This window comes from Corticium candelabrum, chromosome 13 (genome assembly GCF_963422355.1).
Source record: "Corticium candelabrum chromosome 13, ooCorCand1.1, whole genome shotgun sequence".
Classification (NCBI taxonomy): domain Eukaryota; kingdom Metazoa; phylum Porifera; class Homoscleromorpha; order Homosclerophorida; family Plakinidae; genus Corticium; species Corticium candelabrum.
Window position 1 is genome coordinate 3,022,994 of NC_085097.1, and position 17,631 is coordinate 3,040,624.

Genomic DNA, 17,631 nt, shown 5'->3' on the forward strand with positions numbered 1-17,631 from the left:
TCGATTGTGATTTTCTGTCCCTCTCTGTCTGTCCGTCTCTACGTCTGTCTGTCTGCCAGAGGTATGCCTGTCTGTCTGTTTCTCTGTCTGTCTGTGTGTTTGTCTATCTAACATTTACTTCTTACATCAAACTATCATACAATTCTGCAAACAACTACAGCAATACAACTAGACTAATGTTCATTGAAAGCCGACTTTACAGCAAACTAAAACATTTATATATAACTAAGACTAATGAGAAAAAAATTGGTTGCTGAGAGAGTCAGGCCTCTCAGACCCGCCGCACAACATAATAAGTTTCTTAGCTGTGACTTTAACATTACACTTTTGTAATTGTACTGAGAATCTTTTCTTCCAAAAATCCAAAATTCAGCATTAGGTCTTCCTGCTTCATCTGATGAAAAGCTGCCAGTTTCTGTAAAAAATTTCTTGCCTCTTCTACCCATGATCCAAAATGTTCCATAACCAGTGGAACGACTTTGACTGCTGAGCCTCCAGGCAGTTTGTGTTGTTCGTACTTGGCCATCGTTCTGGTTTCTCTTCAATTAGCTGCACCCCCTGTTGCCTCAGCAGACCTTGGGAAAACATCTGATCTCCAAGGGTGTGCCAACGAGATGTCAAGATCAATATTAGCACCCGACTCGGCATCAAACATGATAATGTCAGAGTTAGTATACCTGTTTCCTGGCTCACGACAATGGTGAATACGCAGACTTCTAAGGCATTCCGACCACACTCCAGCAATAGACTCATGGGAACAAATAGAGCCTCCCCCCTGCGTTGCAGGTAAGTAAGTGGTATCCGTTGTCGTCTAGTGATGCATTGCAATTACAAGACTCTACCCATTTTGAAATGGTGATAGGCAGACCCAATCTCAAACGGCACGCCAAGCGAAATTCGCAAGAGCTGAGTCCGTCTGCATGTCTGTCTGTCTGTCTGTCTGTCTGTCTGTCAAAATTCATATATTTTCATAAATGAATGCTATTACAACTAAAACTATTTAGAATGTTCAAGAGACCCAATAGGGTCAATACACATCACAAACTAATGTACGCAAAACTGAGTATGATAGTTCTTTACATTACTGGAGCTCATAGATAAAAGGCGTGATAGTTTCCTTACAATAGTCCTAGCATCTGTCTGTCTGTCTGTCTGTTTGTTTGTCTGTCTGTCTGTCTTTCTGTCTGTCTTTCTGTCTGTCTGTCTGCCTGTCTGTGTCTATTTGTCTTTCCGTCTGTCTTTCAATTTTATTTATTCAAACGCCAACTTTACGTTTCTTTCTTAACACTGAATGCAAACAAGCTACTGAGTTCAGCTTTAGTTTAATGCAAGCTACTTTAATAGTCTCTGTCTGTCTGTCTGTCTGTCTGTCTCTCTGTCTGTCTGTCCGTCTGTCTGTCTGTCTGTCTGTCTGTCTGTCTGTCTGTCTGTGTGTCTCTCTTTGTGTCTCTCTGTGTCTCTTTGTCAGTCTGTCTGTCTTTCTGTCTGTCTGTCAGTCTGTCAATACATATATTTCAAACATGGAACTATTATACATCACTGCAAAGTACATAACTATAACTGAAGTCCAACACTAGTAACAACATAAAACTTGCAAACTACATACGAGAGGCTAGACTCTAGAGCTAGGTACAAGATACGCAAGTCAGAAGAAATGAATCCAAGACAAGGAGATGGTGACGACAGAATCCGAGAAGACACACTAGGCCACGAGGGCAAGGTGAAGCTGCGATAATCCCACACGCTGAAGTCACAAGATGGACGATGAGACGAAGATGAGATAAAGACGACAGAATTCGGAGAAAATGCACTAGACCACGAAGGCAAGGTAAAGCTGCGATGATCTCAGACACTGAAGCCACAAGAGTAAAGACAGAACGCAAACTCGATCACAACAAAGAAACATAAGCCACGGAAACAACATACGATGAAAAGCAACTCAACAAAAGCGTTCATTCCAGAAACGAGGACTCCATACAACCGAATAGGACTGACGCAACCGACGAAAGCGGAAAGAACGGCTGACGCCAAAAAGAATCTTGAAAAGCTCTCCTCTTCTGTTGACGACTTCTACTTTGCAGAAACTGTAGGTTGCAAGCACCGCTTCCATTCATCCGGGGTCTGTCTGTCTGTCTGTCTGTCTGTCTGTCTGTCTGTCTGTCTGTCTGTCTGTCTGTCTGTCTGTCTGTCTGTCTGTCAAGAGTTTCAGAAACAAAAAATGACATGGACAAGCTTTTTGACTTTAATGTACAGATGCAAGTCCACTAATGTTTTACAGTATTTCGCTGTGAAGGACTGGTGCATCATAGAAGTTTAGGATGTGTACAAGTAGAGGATCTGTAACAATACAATATTCTGTCTGTCTGTCTGTCTGTCTGTTTGTCTGTCTGTCTGCCTGTCGAATACATATACTTTCATAGATCAGTACTATTACAAGCTATATGATGATCTAAACTAAATAACTAAAACTACAAACAAAATGGACCTTTAGGCTCTACGAATATTATGATTCAATAATTTGCAACTGTCTCCATGAATGACAACTAGAGAAGAAAGAACTGAAAAATGTCTGTCTGTCTCCTTGATAATATGGAGAGATGGATGGATGGACATCACGACGTGCATGGCCACCATAGAAGACGCCTAGTGCTGACGAGAGCAAAATTTGCGTTCAATTCATGACGATTATGTTGTTACACTGGAGTAGACTATACGAGTAGAGGAAGACATCACGACGTGCATGGCCATCACAGAAGATGCCCATTGCTGACAGTAAGTGAAGTTACCTGCATTCCATGCATGATGACGACGCTCACACGAAGGAAATGTTGGTGCAAAGGCACAAAGATGGGAGTACCAAACAATGACTTGTAGACAGCAGAATGTGCAAAGGGAGGTGAGCAACAAACGATCAAAAACCAAAGCGGTCCCCAATGGCAAACAGACTCATAAAAGGTGTTAGCTGGCCGAATCCGCGAACAATGACTTGGACGAGCACTCGAAAACTTTTCTTCTTGTTCAAGGAGACGAACAGACTAGAAATATGTAGTCCTCAGTCAGTCCAGCTGTCTGTCTGTCTGTCTGTCTAGCTGTCTGTCTGTCAATCAAACATAGTTTTATAATTCAGAACTTCTGCCCGCTAAATCAACTAAGCAATTTCTAGAGGAAACAAATATGTCTTCTTGTCACGAATACATACAGCGTGTTTGCGGGCAACTAGAGTAATATAATTTGGATTTGCATTGTGTCGATACAGTAGACGTACTTCATGGTAGCAATCTACTTTTATCTCTAAAATGGCATACAAAAAGAAAGACAGGACACTTAGGCTAGAATGGCATCGATACCGGGATCAAGCAATGTCTGCAAGTAGTACAGCCATCATTTCCATGTGCTTACATACACTACCACCATTTAGGTTAGAATGTTGTGTACTTACAGTGATGAGTATGCTAACTGTTTAGTCTCAATGTTTTAGTTCGATGTATATCACTACTATATTTGCATAATATCTAATTCAGCAGCCATTTGTAATGTCTACTTACCGTTGCTGACCACTACTTGCATGTTTACATCGCGTGTTTCTCTATTCCCAAATCCCGTAGAATCCAGTAGGTAAGCCCTGGAATTATGTGCGTGCCAAGCACATGAAAAAGTGAGCTTATACGTACACTCGAGCTTAAAGAGAATAATGGTAGTATCGCGGGCCGGATGCACGTTTTGTGTATAGTAATACCCATCAGCGAGTCTACAACCAGCCGCCAGCAGATTTTCTAGAAGTAGCGGAAAGATACTGTATCATTTCCTTTTTGCCTGACTTAATTAAGAAATCCAGCAGTTTTCTTAATGAACACCTATACCGAATTTCCAGAGGTCTGCTGTACGCCAACATGTATAAGTCAAGTTGCGAAAGCAAGAGTACGCATGCGTTAAACGTAACCATGCTTGTCGCTTGTCTTATACGCGGGTATGGGCTTATCTAAGGGATTGTACGGAATGCTCAAAGCTTGCTAATGATTCGCTGAAAAATTTTTCAAGGGTTAATGTTATAACACTACAAGAAGCTAAGTTGTTTAGTTTCTGTCAAGAAAACAGACAAAGAACGGGTTGGTCAAAAAGGACACAGAACTTTTTATTTTAGATACGTCTATTTGTGTATAATGTATTTCAAACGTCCGTGCATATATATATATATATATATATATATATATATATATATATATATATATATATGCATGCAGTGTGAGAACATACGTAGAACTATTTTTGACGTACTGTATGTAAGAGCAACCTGATCACTTCACTACAACAATTCCTCACATTGACAAATGCGGAGTTAAAAATGCACACTACAGCTTGCTATTCCGAGCAGACGCACATGTTGATAAAGCCACATACATGATCTGTTAGCCTAGTTGCATGCTGCCAGCCTGACTGCTAATATGAAGAGTAGGAATAACTACGCCAGTCACAAATTTCGTAATGTTTGTGTATACACCATGTCCTGCTGAGCACTTTCGTGAAAAACCATAACTGACTATTCCGCAAAGAAAAAAATGATTAGTATTGGCATCCTGACACATCATGGGTCCTCCACTATCTCCCCAACAAGCATCCGTTATATCGCTTTGAGCGCAAAACATGCTGTCTGTAAGGTGTTTTCCAAAAGAGAGTCGATTGCATTCTGTCTTACTTTCTATGACAACTGTAGCTTCTCTCATAACTGGAGATAACTCTGAGTGAGACGAAGTGTAACTTCCCCATCCGATAATAATAGCTCTCCGACCGACGTAGAGGCCTGAAGAATTTTGGTAGTATATGGGATCCTGATGCAAACATATTGGTCGAACAAACCTGTTGAAGGGAACAGTCTTATTTAGACGTAGCAAAGCAAAATCATTGTCGATTGTGAATGGGTTATATTTCTTCATTATTGCTGTGCTTACGTTTGCTGTGTAAGTCTGTTCGTGTGGGTTGTTTACATACAAATATTGCTTTCCAAGTTGAACTCTTATTATTTCTTGAGAAGTTCCACGTTCATCGTATATACAATGAGCGGCAGTTACGATCCATCGGTTATTAATAAGAGAACCTCCACAAGAAAAATCCCACATTGAAGACGATCGATTATATTTGAAAATGGCCGCCATCCATGGCCATGCACCATATGCCGATCTATCTCCTGCGTAGATCCGGGAATGAAATCCAGGAAACCCAGAAATACCGCAGTGTTCGTTGATCGGTTCTGTATGCAAACACAAGTTAAACAAATAATTCAATTTATATCAAATATTTAATCAGTGACGAATCCAAGAAATAAGCAGAGACATGTAAAATTGGACAAGTAGGCGTGGCTCTAAACTAGTTAACGTAGCAACAGATAATTGCCACCTTGATGTCTTCGTGTTGAAATAATATTGTGCAACAACAACAAAGCGTGGAAGTAGCTTTAGACAATTGAATTAGTGCTCTTCGCTCTCCCACTGGGATCCGCCACTGCCAATTTGTTAGTATCCTTACTTGGAACGATGCTTAAAGTAAAGTTTCGAAACAAACGAAAGGATTTGATCAAAAAGACGTGTCTGTCACTTGGTGGAGAGGCCAGTGTGTGTAACTCAGCTTCGTTAACAGCAGATCCTAATCCAAAAGCGAATACTTCTATTGCATTTAGTTTCAGTTTCTCGGCTGTGGCCGTGATGTTTGGACCCATGTTTCTATGGCCGTCGGTCAGCAAGATCACAACTCGCTTTGAGTTTGCCGAAGGTCTTCCGGATGTGTTGAACATTTCTATTGCCCGCAACAATGCTTGACCAGTATTAGTACCGCCGCCTTTTCTATAAACAAATCTGCTAATTTCGCGATTGAAATTGTCAAGATTGCCAGTCAGATGTGAAATGACATAGATCCTGTAGCCAAATGCAATAGCGCCTACTTTTGTATGCAATGGGGATACAAGAAAGTATTGAGCAACCATATTTGGAAACGGTTTCAAATGATTATCAAATCGTTGCCGAGTAATGCTTGCTGACGTGTCCATCACAAAGATAACATCTAATGCAACATTTTCTCCATTATTGCGGTTCGGGACTACTTTGGTTTGGCGTTGTTGGACAACATTTTGAGCAGCAGCTGTAAATGTGATCAAACGCCCAAAGAAATTGTCTTGAAATGATGAAAGCAACCGAATCGGATCCTTGAAAGTTTTAGAAGAAACTGTAGACAATAAAAGAAATACTTGAGCATTAAACCTACTTGAAGAGTATACATAAAGAACTAACACGACAAATTTATAAATAGTTTTAATAAGCATATTGGCATATGAAAAGGTAAACCTAACAAGCGATATCCAACTTTTGGACAGTTGTTTTAAAACAGAAAAAGTATTGAAATGTGTGCAGAGTTTTGCACCAATTTAATATCTTTACACAACCACGCCGGAACATTCACACACGCACACACACGCACACACACACATTTTTTGCTTTACTGCTGTAAATGGTCACGCTACCTAAAAATACAGGATGAAAGGTAAAAAGACAACAACACTCTCACAATCTAACATTGGTGAACAATCAGTCATTCTTTTCTTGTTTCTGGTCTTCGTTGTGGCAAAGAGTATTCTCGGAAGACTTGCTATGCAGCCATGGGTGCGCAAACAGAAAATGAGGCAAGCGACGCCACCACAAAACACCTTGGTCTTGCAGACATACTCATTTCCAGAAACACACGCATACACAAACACGCACAGACACAAAGACACACACACACACACACACACACACACACACACACACACACACACACACACACACACACACACACACACACACACACACACACAAACACCTTTCATATGAGGATACAAGATGATAATAGCCATGTAATCATGAGCTCAAACGTTCTCTGAAACCAATTTGAAAAGCATCTAAATACCCTCAATCTGTCTTCTTCCTATTTTTCAAGAGTACAGTAAGTTCACTAAACCGAATATGAATTGCTTTGTAATCATAGTTCAAATTATACTACAAGTTTATCCAAGTATAGTATTTTTTAAGTTAATCACCTTCAAATGTGTAACTTAATTAACGTCAGGAGCTAGCTCTATATCTTTCACGTCACGACCGACCCAAACAGCTGGGCTTCTGATGATGAACTTTTAATCGAAGGTGTTCTGGGTCTGCGCTGGCAATCTCTGAATCTGAGCCAGTTGCGGCTTGCATGCAGGAGCACTGACTTGTAACGCACTGAGTTAGGTGATGGCATGCGTAGTCTCTTTGGGACCTCAGCGGCTAAATGTCAAGTCGAAATTCGGAAGCCGCTACTGTGTCTTGCCGCAGGTAAAATCAGGTACTCATGATCATTTGTGTGCCAATTTGTCAATCTCAGAGAATTGTGTGAATTCTTGCCCAAGAAAGGCGGTAATCCTGTACTCATCCCAGACTTGAACCTGCAACCCCAAAGTTTCAGATGTTTCCATCCACTAAATGCGACAATAACATTTGAGCTTCAGACGCCACTTTAGAAAACTTAACTACGTCTACTACCCAATATTTTTCTGTAATTTACATGTAGAAAATCAATACTCGCCAAGTAAGCAACAACGAAATATTCTAACATATGCTATCCAATACATTGCAAACTGCTTACAAACAACTACCATTCTGGGTAACCGGATGCTTCAATGCAAGTTTGGCTACACGTCAGAGTAGCAAATTTATTGTCTAAAATAGTAAGCTCAAATGTAAAATGATATTTGTATTGCACTGTATCACCTTGTTTTGCTATAATGGTACTAAATAAGTTGCGTTTTAACTGAACAAACCTTTTTTGATGCAAGTAGGAACAGCTGAACTCCAAGTTCCATTTGTAATGCATGTAGAATTTCTTTCTCCAACCATTCTGTAACCATTATTGCAAGAATACCTGACGATACTCCCAATAATGACATTAGTCATCGCGGTTCTTCCATTAGGCAGAGTTGGCCGAGAGCAACGAATAGCTACAGTAAAAAAAGCGTTTTTATACAACAGTTTCAGTAAGGAAGCATGTCTAAAACGTACGCAAGCAATTCTTTGGATGTTGAAGGTAGAGCCGCCGTCCATTCATGAAACACACGGATTGCAAAGAACCCTGAGCATTGTAGCCTGTGTCACAGACAAAATTCACTATAATTCCGGAACCATTACTCTTATAAAGAAATCGTCCTTTACGGACTGATAGTGATGGAAAGCAATGCAATTCTGTAAATGACACAAATTGATGTCATACAAGTTAATTTTGTCTCCATACAAAATTTGTCACATTTTACCGTCTTCACTCCACATTTTTGAAGGTAAATATTCCTTCCAGTCAGAACCCACATATGAGTAGCTTGGGTAGCACTTTAGTGAAAAAACTGTGCCTGTGCTTGTGTCTGTAGAGTTCACTTCGTGCTTAGAAATAAATGGACTTTCACAACCTAGAATATATATGCATTCGTACAATAGGTTTTGTGTATTATTAGCAAGATAAATATTATGAATCAATTCAAAGTGACTAAATAATAACAGCTTCCTTCCTCGCTCCCTCTTTTTTTCTCTCGTTTACGCGCTTCCTTTCATGTCAAATCACTACCTCTTTTGTTTTCCCTGCTCCATCTCTCTTTCAGCAGTCTCAGTCTCAGCCGTCTCTTCCCTTTCACTGAATACACTTTTTCCTCTCTTCCTTCCTTCTTTCCAAACATCCTCGTAAATTGTTTTTTACTTTCCTCCTTTCTTCGTCCCTCTTTTTCTCCATATACGTACGTTGTTTATGTTGTTTTGCGGAGCGTTCATGATTGTACGTGTAGCGTTCGTAAATTAACTCACACAGACATTAGTAGATTGTAAGACTAGTGAGCGTGCATAGTGAGGACAATAAACACGCGGAGTTCAGCCAATTTAAAGACATTCTGTTACAGGCGTTTAGTTCTCTTAGTTTTGTGTTTAGTTGATACTTTCTATCAATATAATGTAGTGTCGAACACGCTATATTAGTGACATCCGAACGCGCAACGTGGCCACTGGAGTTGAATTACAGCATTGCAGACGATGCGTTACCCGCAGCAGCCGTCGTCGCAGTCAGCGTCAAGCTACCGCCATTCTGATGGTCCGACCTTCAGCTGTGTGTGTGTGTGTGTGTGTGTGTGTGTGTGTGTGTGTGTGTGTGTGTGTGTGTGTGTGTGTGTGTGTGTGTGTGTGTGTGTGTGTGTTCGATCAGGTAGGAGGTCAATTCGCAACTAGTAGTATCACTGTACAGAAGACGAAATTCGACTAGATGTTGGCATCGCTGACCACTGACTACTACCGAAGTCAAAGAGCCTCATCCTCATTCCACTAGCGACGAATCGCTACGAGACACTCACGGAGCAGCTGATCAAGCAAACCGTAGCCTCAGAACACCGACGTTTACAGCAGTTGTTCACGCCCGAGGAGTTAGGCGACAGAAACCGTCGCAACTCGTTCGTAGAATTGAACAACTACTGGGGTACAAAGCAGCTTCGTTGGACCGTTCCTTTATCTACGAAATGTTTCTACAAAGCTTACCTTCAAATGTCAGAATAATCCTCGCCTCGCCTTGCCAGATTACCTAAAAAAGCCAGCACAGCTCGCTGACAAGGTTACAGAAGCGGCAAACCCGACAGTTTCCGCTATCAACTAAACGAACATCGTAGATGACTTGGAGCAGCTGCAAGGCTAGGTCAGTTCTCTAAAGACTTTATTAGAATCTCTTTCGCAAACCGCACCAGACAGAATAGGTTGTCTTGGAAGCAATTCAAGTGGCCGCAAGGCCAAACGTAAGCCGCCGACAGCATAAGAAGCTGAAAAATCTCTTTGGTGGTATTACTCACGTTTTGAGATAGCGGAGGGAAATGCGAACCACCCTGCGCAGCACAAAAGCGACACCCTTAGCTGCTGACAAAGATTGCGGACCTAGTACCTAGTCGTCTTTTCTGCATTACGGATCGAACTAACAGACTCCGTTTCTTGGTTGCCACCAGAGTGGAAGTGAGTGTTATACCTCCTTCCAGGATCGAACGGATACTTCAATTAGACAATCCAAGTTATCAAGCGGCAAACAGAACTCTCATTGCGATTTACGGCAGACGCTCACTATTACTCAATCTCATACTACGAAAAACATTCCACTGGCCATTTGTGGTAGCAGACATCCAGAATCTTATTTGGGGAGTGGAATTTCTTAGGAACTACAGTCTGCTAATGGATGTTAGTAGAAAGCAACACTTAGTTGCTCTGACTGACCTCTCTGTCCAGGGAGTGGCGTCTTCAAAGGCCTCACCAAGCATCACACTTCTAACAAAACATCCTGCTAACGAATTTGAAGCTATTCTCACAGAATTCCGGATGTGTCCAAACCATGCAATATTGACCAAGCAACTATGCACCATATAACCCACTACATTACCACATCAGGACCACCCGTCTACGCTCGTCACAGATGATTGCACCTGACCGATTAAAAGTTTCTAAACATGCAAGACTTTGACCACACGAGGGATTGGGTATTCTTCGTTCTTCATTTTCTAACTGGTCTTCACCAGTACATAGGATGGCCAAGAAAACGGTTGACTAACGTCCATGTGGGGACTGGTGACTAACGTTCATGTGGGGTCTAAAGAGCATTAGACGATGTGGCGACTCCTGACCGATACCAAATATCTCACACACAGGAGTTTTCTACTACTTTTCAAAGATCCAATATCTTCTCCAAAATGGACCTGGTCAGAGCATATCACCAGATTGCTGCAGAACCAGCTTATGTCCAAAAACCGCAGTTACCACATCATTCAGTCCTTTTGAATTTTTTCGAATGCCATTTTGTCTTCTTAGTGCGGCTCAAATATTTCAACTTTTCATCGACCAAGTTCTTCGTGGCTTACATTTTAACTATAATTACATCGATGATCTAGTAAATTGCTATGTCCAACGCAGAAGAGCGCAAACACCATATACGCTTAGTTCTTCAACGACTTAATGGCTACGGTTTCATTCTCAACCAAGCTAAATGTGTGTTCGGTGTTTCTCAACTTGACTTCCTCGAACATAGAGTGAGCAGTGAGGGTACTAGACAGCTAGAGGACAAAGTGCAAGTCATCCGTCAGTTTTCATGCACTACCTCGCCCTCAGCGCAAGTTATGTGAGTTTCTCGGTCTGATTAAGTTTTACCATCAATTTCTGCAACATGCTGCCTCTCTGCTTCAGCCCCTCAACGACCTACTAAACATATCTTATGAAAGTACTAAAGAACTGCCTTGGAATGACAGCGCCTTGACCTCCTTCAACCAAGAAAAAGAAAGCACTGGCAGAAGTAACTCTTTTGTTTTATCCTGCTCCAGAAGCCCCATCTAATATTATGACGGATGCTTCAGAGGTTGCCGTACTTCAGTTCTGCAGTAATACATTGATGGCGAATGGGGTCCGATTGCATACTTCTCACAGAAATTGGAGCCAGCTGAAACAAGATACAGCACATTTCACAGGAAACTGTTAGCTTTGTATACTACCATAAATGACTCTCGCCATCTTCTGAATATGGACAGTTCCATATTTTGACGGATCAAAAACCTGTCACTTAAGCTCTCTCTTTACGTGCGGACGATCGTAGTCCCAGACAGATACGTTACCTCGACTATATGTCGCAGTTCACAGCAGACATCCGACATGTAGACGGCCATGACAAACGAGCAGCTGATGCCCTATTGCAAATTTAGACAGTCAGTCAGAAGCACTCAGTTGTGATCAAGTTTGATGAGATGGCCGCTCAACAACCAAACAGTCCAAAAATTAAAGAAATTCAAACATCTACTTCTCTACAATTACGTGGAGTTTTCCCAGGCTGAACTACTACACTGATTTGTGATATGTTTACTGAAAGTCCACGTCCAGTATTTTCTGTCAAGGTAAGACAAGCAGTGTTTGACAACTTTCATTCACTCTCTCATCCCGATATTCGATCCACTCGACGTCCCATTACTGCTCGACATGCATGGTCTTCAATTCACGCTGACGTTCGCAGATGGGACAAACACGCCTTGTATGCCAACAGTCCAATTTCCACAGACATATTGTCACCCTATTATCGACTTTTGCAACATTGGACACAAAATTTGACAAAATTTACATCGAATTGGTGGCACTTTTACCCCATCCAATGGTTTTTCATATCTTCTTACTTGTGTTGAAAGATTTCCTCGCTGGTCGGAAGTAATACCACTGTCTACTATAACAGCCCAATCTGAAGCAAAAGCATTCGTGAGCGGATGGATAGCAAATTTTGTGTACCATCAACAATCACCACTGATAGCGGACAAAAATTCGTGTCAACATTTTGGAAAAAGCTTACTCAATTCCTAGGAACGAAACATTGCAGGACAAACGTATACTAGTCTTGTGCCAATGATCTTGTGAAGTGCCTACACCGTCAACTGAAGGCCGCCCTCAAACGATTACAAAACACCAGCAAGTGGGCAGATGCATTGCCAATGGTTCTGTTAGGAATACGTACTGCCGTGAAGGATGACCTCAAGTGTACTTCAGCTGAACTCGTGTATGCCACCACACTGAGGCTAAATAGAGAATTTCTTACGCAACACTCTTCTCATCCTTATCTGATCCGGTAAGCTATGCTATGCAACTCAAGGAAACGATTTCAAGACGCCGCACACAATCCACTCGACAAAAAGACGTCGTCAAGATTTTGTCCAGACTGACTTGTGTTCTGCCTGTCATGAGTTTATTCGTCATGATGCTATTCGCAATTCTCTACAACGACCGCATATTATGGCACTTTTCTGATTATCAAACTTTCTGGCAAGCACTACACTTTATCAGTAAATTAATGGCGAAAGGAGGTTGATTCTTTGGATCATCTCAAACCAGCTTACCTGGCCGCTTCTCCTACACTCAATCCAGCAATCCTAACCAACGACACGAACTTTCCAACACAATGTCCAAGTACTCCAGTCAAGTCTGGTGCAAAGAGAATCACACGTTTTGGTCGCCATGTGCGTTGGCCCAAACGTTTCGCTTTCTATCTCACTGAGAGGAGCTATGTAACGTTAACTAACTCATATAGACATTAGTAGATTACAAGTCTAGCGAGCGTGCTTAGAAAGAACAATGAATAGCTAGAGTTCAGTCATTTTAACGAAATTCTGTTACCTGCATTTGGATCGCTTGGATTTTGTGTTTAGTTGTAACTTTATTTCAATATAGTAGCGTCTAAAACGCTAAATACATGTGTTTTTGTGTTATTTATGTGTGTTTGTGTTAGTGTGCGTGTGGGTTTGTGTGAGTGTGTGTGTGTGTGTGTGTGTGTGTGTGTGTGTGTGTGTGTGTGTGTGTGTGTGTTTGTGTGTGTATGAGTGTGTGTGTGTGTGTGTGTGTGTGTGTGTGTGTGTGTGTGTGTTTGTGTGTGTTTGTCTTTGTGTATTACATACATCCTCACAAATATTATGCAATTGTAACAAACGTTACCTTCTCTCACGCAAGTAGGAATAGATGAACCCCACGTTCCATTTACAGTGCATGTAGCTTCAGCTTTTCCCATCAGCGTGTAACCAATGTCACAAGAAAATGTGATCGTGCTTCCAAAAATAGTATTAGCCATTATTGTTACTCCATTGGGTAGAGTTGGCCGAGAGCAACGAATAGCTACAGTGCAAAAAATCCATTTTTGGGTAAGGAAGAGAAACGTATTAGTAATCAAATCGTGTACATGGTATACCTTTACAACTAACCGGTCGTCGAAGACTGAGACGGCGTCCATTAATGGAGCACACGCTGTTCAAATTGCCCTGGGGATAGTAGCCTGCGTCACAGACTAGATTTACTATAATTTTGGGGCCTGTTCTCTTAAAATAAAATTGTCCATTAAGCACTGATAGTTTTGGAGAGCACTGCAGTTCTGTAACACAGAAACAACTGACCATTACTCAAGTTCAATTTTTTACATATATATTCGTTCACTTTATATACCCAAACAATCAGTGTCTCCACTCCAAATTTGCGAAGATAAACATTCCCTTTGGTTAGAACCGACAAGTGTGTAGCCTGTGTTACATATCACCGTCACGACTGTCCCTACGCCCGTATCAGTAGAGTTCAGTTGACCATTGTCAATAAATAGAGATTCACATCCTGAAATAGAATAGAACAGTTAATACTTACACAAACCAAAGGACTGACTTCATTTATATATATGTATTTTACACACACACACACACACACACACACACACACACACACACACACACACACACACACACACACACACACACACACACACACATACACACACAGACCGCATCAAGACCATTGACACATTTCCTTTTTACTTGTACTATTTTTGGAAGTTTCTTGTTTTGCTATATATTAAGAAACAACGCCAACTTTCTCCAACAGCTGAAAAGTAGTGACAAGAGCTATTCCATAGTATGCGCATCGACGTAGAAAACTTTCCACCATAAAACGAGTTGTGAAAGACAACGCCGCGCTAGTCTGTCACTCTACCCCTCCAGTAATACGACAGCATCTAAGATCTGCAAACTTTTACGTGTTTCTCGCTCTACCATTTACTGAATTCTCCAAAGATTGGACACAGGAGAAGGAATTCAACGCAATGATTTTCGTGGAAGACCAAAAAAACTAACTGAAGATCATCGAACAGCTTCAATTAGTGAACATGACGCAACAAGAAACCACAAATCAGCAAACAAAACTTGCACATCAGTTTGCAACGCAGGAAATTGGCGTCATGCAGTTTTTCCACAAGCAGAAACAACTTCATGACGCAAATATCGCTAAACGAGGAGTAAAAAATTAAACTTCCTCTGCTAGTAGAGCTAGAAAAACCAGACTCTGAGCGTCACAGTTTCTCGATTGGCCCGCTAGCTCACCAGTTCCTAGAAGAAGTAGAAAACTTTATCAAAAGGCGTTTTGCGCTTCATAGACCTCAAAACATTCATTAACTGGCAGACACAATCCAGACAGAGTGGCACTTGCTCACGCCTTGTGATCTGTTGCCGCTAAACGCACGTCTAGCCGAATGCGTCCTGTCTAGAGCAAATCGGATGCGTTTCTGCTCACGCTACCCATGGCCACGCCACAAGCGTAAATGTGTCAATAGTTTTGACGTGGACTGTATACACACACACACACACACACACACACACACACACACACACACACACACACTCACACACACACACACACACACACACACACACACACACACACACACACACACACACACACACACACACACACACACACACACATACATATTGTGCCGAAAGCCTATATTTGGAAAATTTATGCATGAAATGCCCGATTTAATCCTTGAATTGCCTGTACAAACCATAGTTCGCCATTACAAACCATGAACAAGATTTGATCTAATCATAACCATAACCCATACTCGCAGAAGTGTTGCGAATGTAAGTATGTATATGTATAAATATATATTATAATATATAAAAATTTATGTATTTATTTATACAGCAGGCAATTGCCATCGCTCTAAATCCACTGCTCAATCTAATCTATTCTTAAATATTGGAGCATTAAACTGCCGAAGACGAACAGACAATTGTCCTAACAAATTGCTAATCGCTTGAATAATTTTTACTCTAGTTTTATATATATATAGGTTTTACGGTTACGCCCTATCTAATTATATCCTGCAGGGCACTTGTCGGATGTAACATTAAAAACAATGATTCCAAACAGAAAATTTTGCAAAGTTTTAGTAAGTTAATTGATCTACCTTAATAATTTGCTATGTTCTATTTTAAATTTTAAACATATCAATTGTTGGTCTTTAATCCCCTGTATCAGGTGAGTAGCCACAAATAAGTATCAATAAACTTTTAGAGTCAATCGTTCCTACAGCGACAATGGCTATCTGTGACAAACATGTGAGTTACTTGGAGGTATGTAAACTAAGCTCTCGCTAGCAGATTCCTTTTAAATCAAACTCCAAATGTTTTTATTAAAAGCAAAAATTCAAAATTGATGTGGTTGTGTAAATTCTCACATCAGGACTAGCTGAGGCTGCAAGATGACTGTTTGAAGCTGGATGACTACTAGCCATAAACGTATCACGTGTACTAACTTTATTACTATGGTACGTCAGCATATTGCAATTAAACATTATTTACCAACGGTACTAACCAAACGATAAAATACTTACTTCTAATTTGCAACGACGGCACGCGCGAAGCCGGGATAAAAATCGTCGATGACTCTCTGTTGTTTTCAGCTTTTGTGACGTAAAAACTAGGGTTGTAATGGATGTAAGAACTAATCTGAATGGTGGAAGTCGACCTCGAAACGTCGCATTGAGCTTTTGGCGTGACGTTATTTTCACACTGTCTAATTGCTCCAAATCAAAATCAGTGAAGTCCAGATATGTTGGCTGGGTTAGTAGAGCACACACTCTCCACGTTATTCTTTTTGATATGGGATAAGAATGAGGATATTCTGGAGACGCTATACGATCTAAACATTGACAATACTCTAGTTAATGGTTGTTAATCAAAGCACAACACTCGGCATTAACACGCATCTTACCAACACTTATGAAAGATGCAACAACTCCCGCCTTATGCAGTCTGTAACTGCTGTTATATTCCACAAAAAGAGATTTACTACAAGATACAACAGACTCGTCTTCGTAACCTCTAGACAAAGACGCAATGACAGTTCCAGATGAGTCTCTGTCGCGAACAGTAACAGAATCGCCAAAATGTGCATTGGGCAGCATGTGAAACTTTATGATCATTTTGAAACCGAAAGTGCCATAAAGTCTCCAACGGCAGTCGCCGGGTAGGAAGTGTCTATATTCGAACGTCCCACTGAAACCTAACACATCTAATGCCTTTTCATTACAAGGACCTACAGCAAAAGAAAAATCGTAACATTATGTCTATAGCACCACCGACACTACAAATGGCACAAACAAACACCTTCGTTAAAGTTCAAACAAACTTTATAAATGTCAGCTAATACGTTACGAATATATATGTATACATACATACATATATATATATATATATATATATATATATATATATATATATATATATATATATATATATATATATATATATATATATATATATATATATATATACGTATTTCCTACCTAAACATTTGGTCTCTCCACTCCAAGTTTTCGAAGATAAACATTCCCTCCAATTGGAACCGACCAGTGTGTATCCTATGTCGCATCTCACTGTCACGACTGTGCCTACGCTTTTATCAGTAGAGTCCAGGTGACCATTAGCAATAGAAAGCCTTTCGCAATCTGAAATACACTGCACTTTAGTGGATTATTAAAACATAACTTCACAGACGGTACACTACAGTAAATTTAGGTTCCTTTTGTATTTCGCATGTGCAGTATGCAACCCATTTACTATTTATAAACAACATATACTTTACAAAAGCCAACGAATAAAAGCAATACAATAATCCTACAAAGAGCAAAGGTCATATATACATCATTGTTGAAATATCTGTAGCTGAACAAACCAGAACTTGACTAATATGATAGCCAACAAAAGCGCTCAAAATGTTAACTTTAGACTGA

The 17,631-nt window shown here is 40.6% G+C and overlaps 2 protein-coding genes across 2 annotated transcripts; both read right to left on the reverse strand.

Moving 5' to 3' along the window:
- Positions 1 to 4,321: 4,321 nt before the first annotated feature.
- Positions 4,322 to 5,239, reverse strand: LOC134189064 (transmembrane protease serine 9-like). Its single transcript, XM_062657296.1, has one exon. The coding sequence runs from the start codon at positions 5,148 to 5,150 to the stop codon at positions 4,407 to 4,409; it is 744 nt and encodes a 247-aa protein (XP_062513280.1). The 5' UTR covers positions 5,151 to 5,239; the 3' UTR covers positions 4,322 to 4,406.
- Positions 5,240 to 5,449: 210 nt separating this feature from the next.
- Positions 5,450 to 8,722, reverse strand: LOC134188504 (sushi, von Willebrand factor type A, EGF and pentraxin domain-containing protein 1-like). Its single transcript, XM_062656665.1, has 5 exons — positions 8,614 to 8,722; positions 8,309 to 8,458; positions 8,061 to 8,240; positions 7,823 to 7,999; positions 5,450 to 6,213 (listed from the first exon to the last, which is right to left on the reverse strand). Exons 1-5 carry the CDS (start codon positions 8,720 to 8,722, stop codon positions 5,450 to 5,452), a joined length of 1,380 nt encoding a protein of 459 aa, XP_062512649.1.
- Positions 8,723 to 17,631: the final 8,909 nt, after the last annotated feature.

What these genes read in the sequence shown, in the direction of transcription:
- LOC134188504 (XM_062656665.1), bottom strand. Translation starts at nt 8,722, where the DNA reads ATGTTTGGAAAGAAGGAAGGAAGAGAGGAAAAAGTGTATTCAGTGAAA. An exon ending in GAGCAGGGAAAACAAAAGAG is followed by an intron (nt 8,459 to 8,613) that starts GTAGTGATTTGA and finishes TATATATTCTAG; the next exon opens with GTTGTGAAAGTCCATTTATT. An exon ending in TCCTACTTGCATCAAAAAAG is followed by an intron (nt 6,214 to 7,822) that starts GTTTGTTCAGTT and finishes TATTGTCTACAG; the next exon opens with TTTCTTCTAAAACTTTCAAG.
- LOC134189064 (XM_062657296.1), bottom strand. Translation starts at nt 5,150, where the DNA reads ATGGCGGCCATTTTCAAATATAATCGATCGTCTTCAATGTGGGATTTT.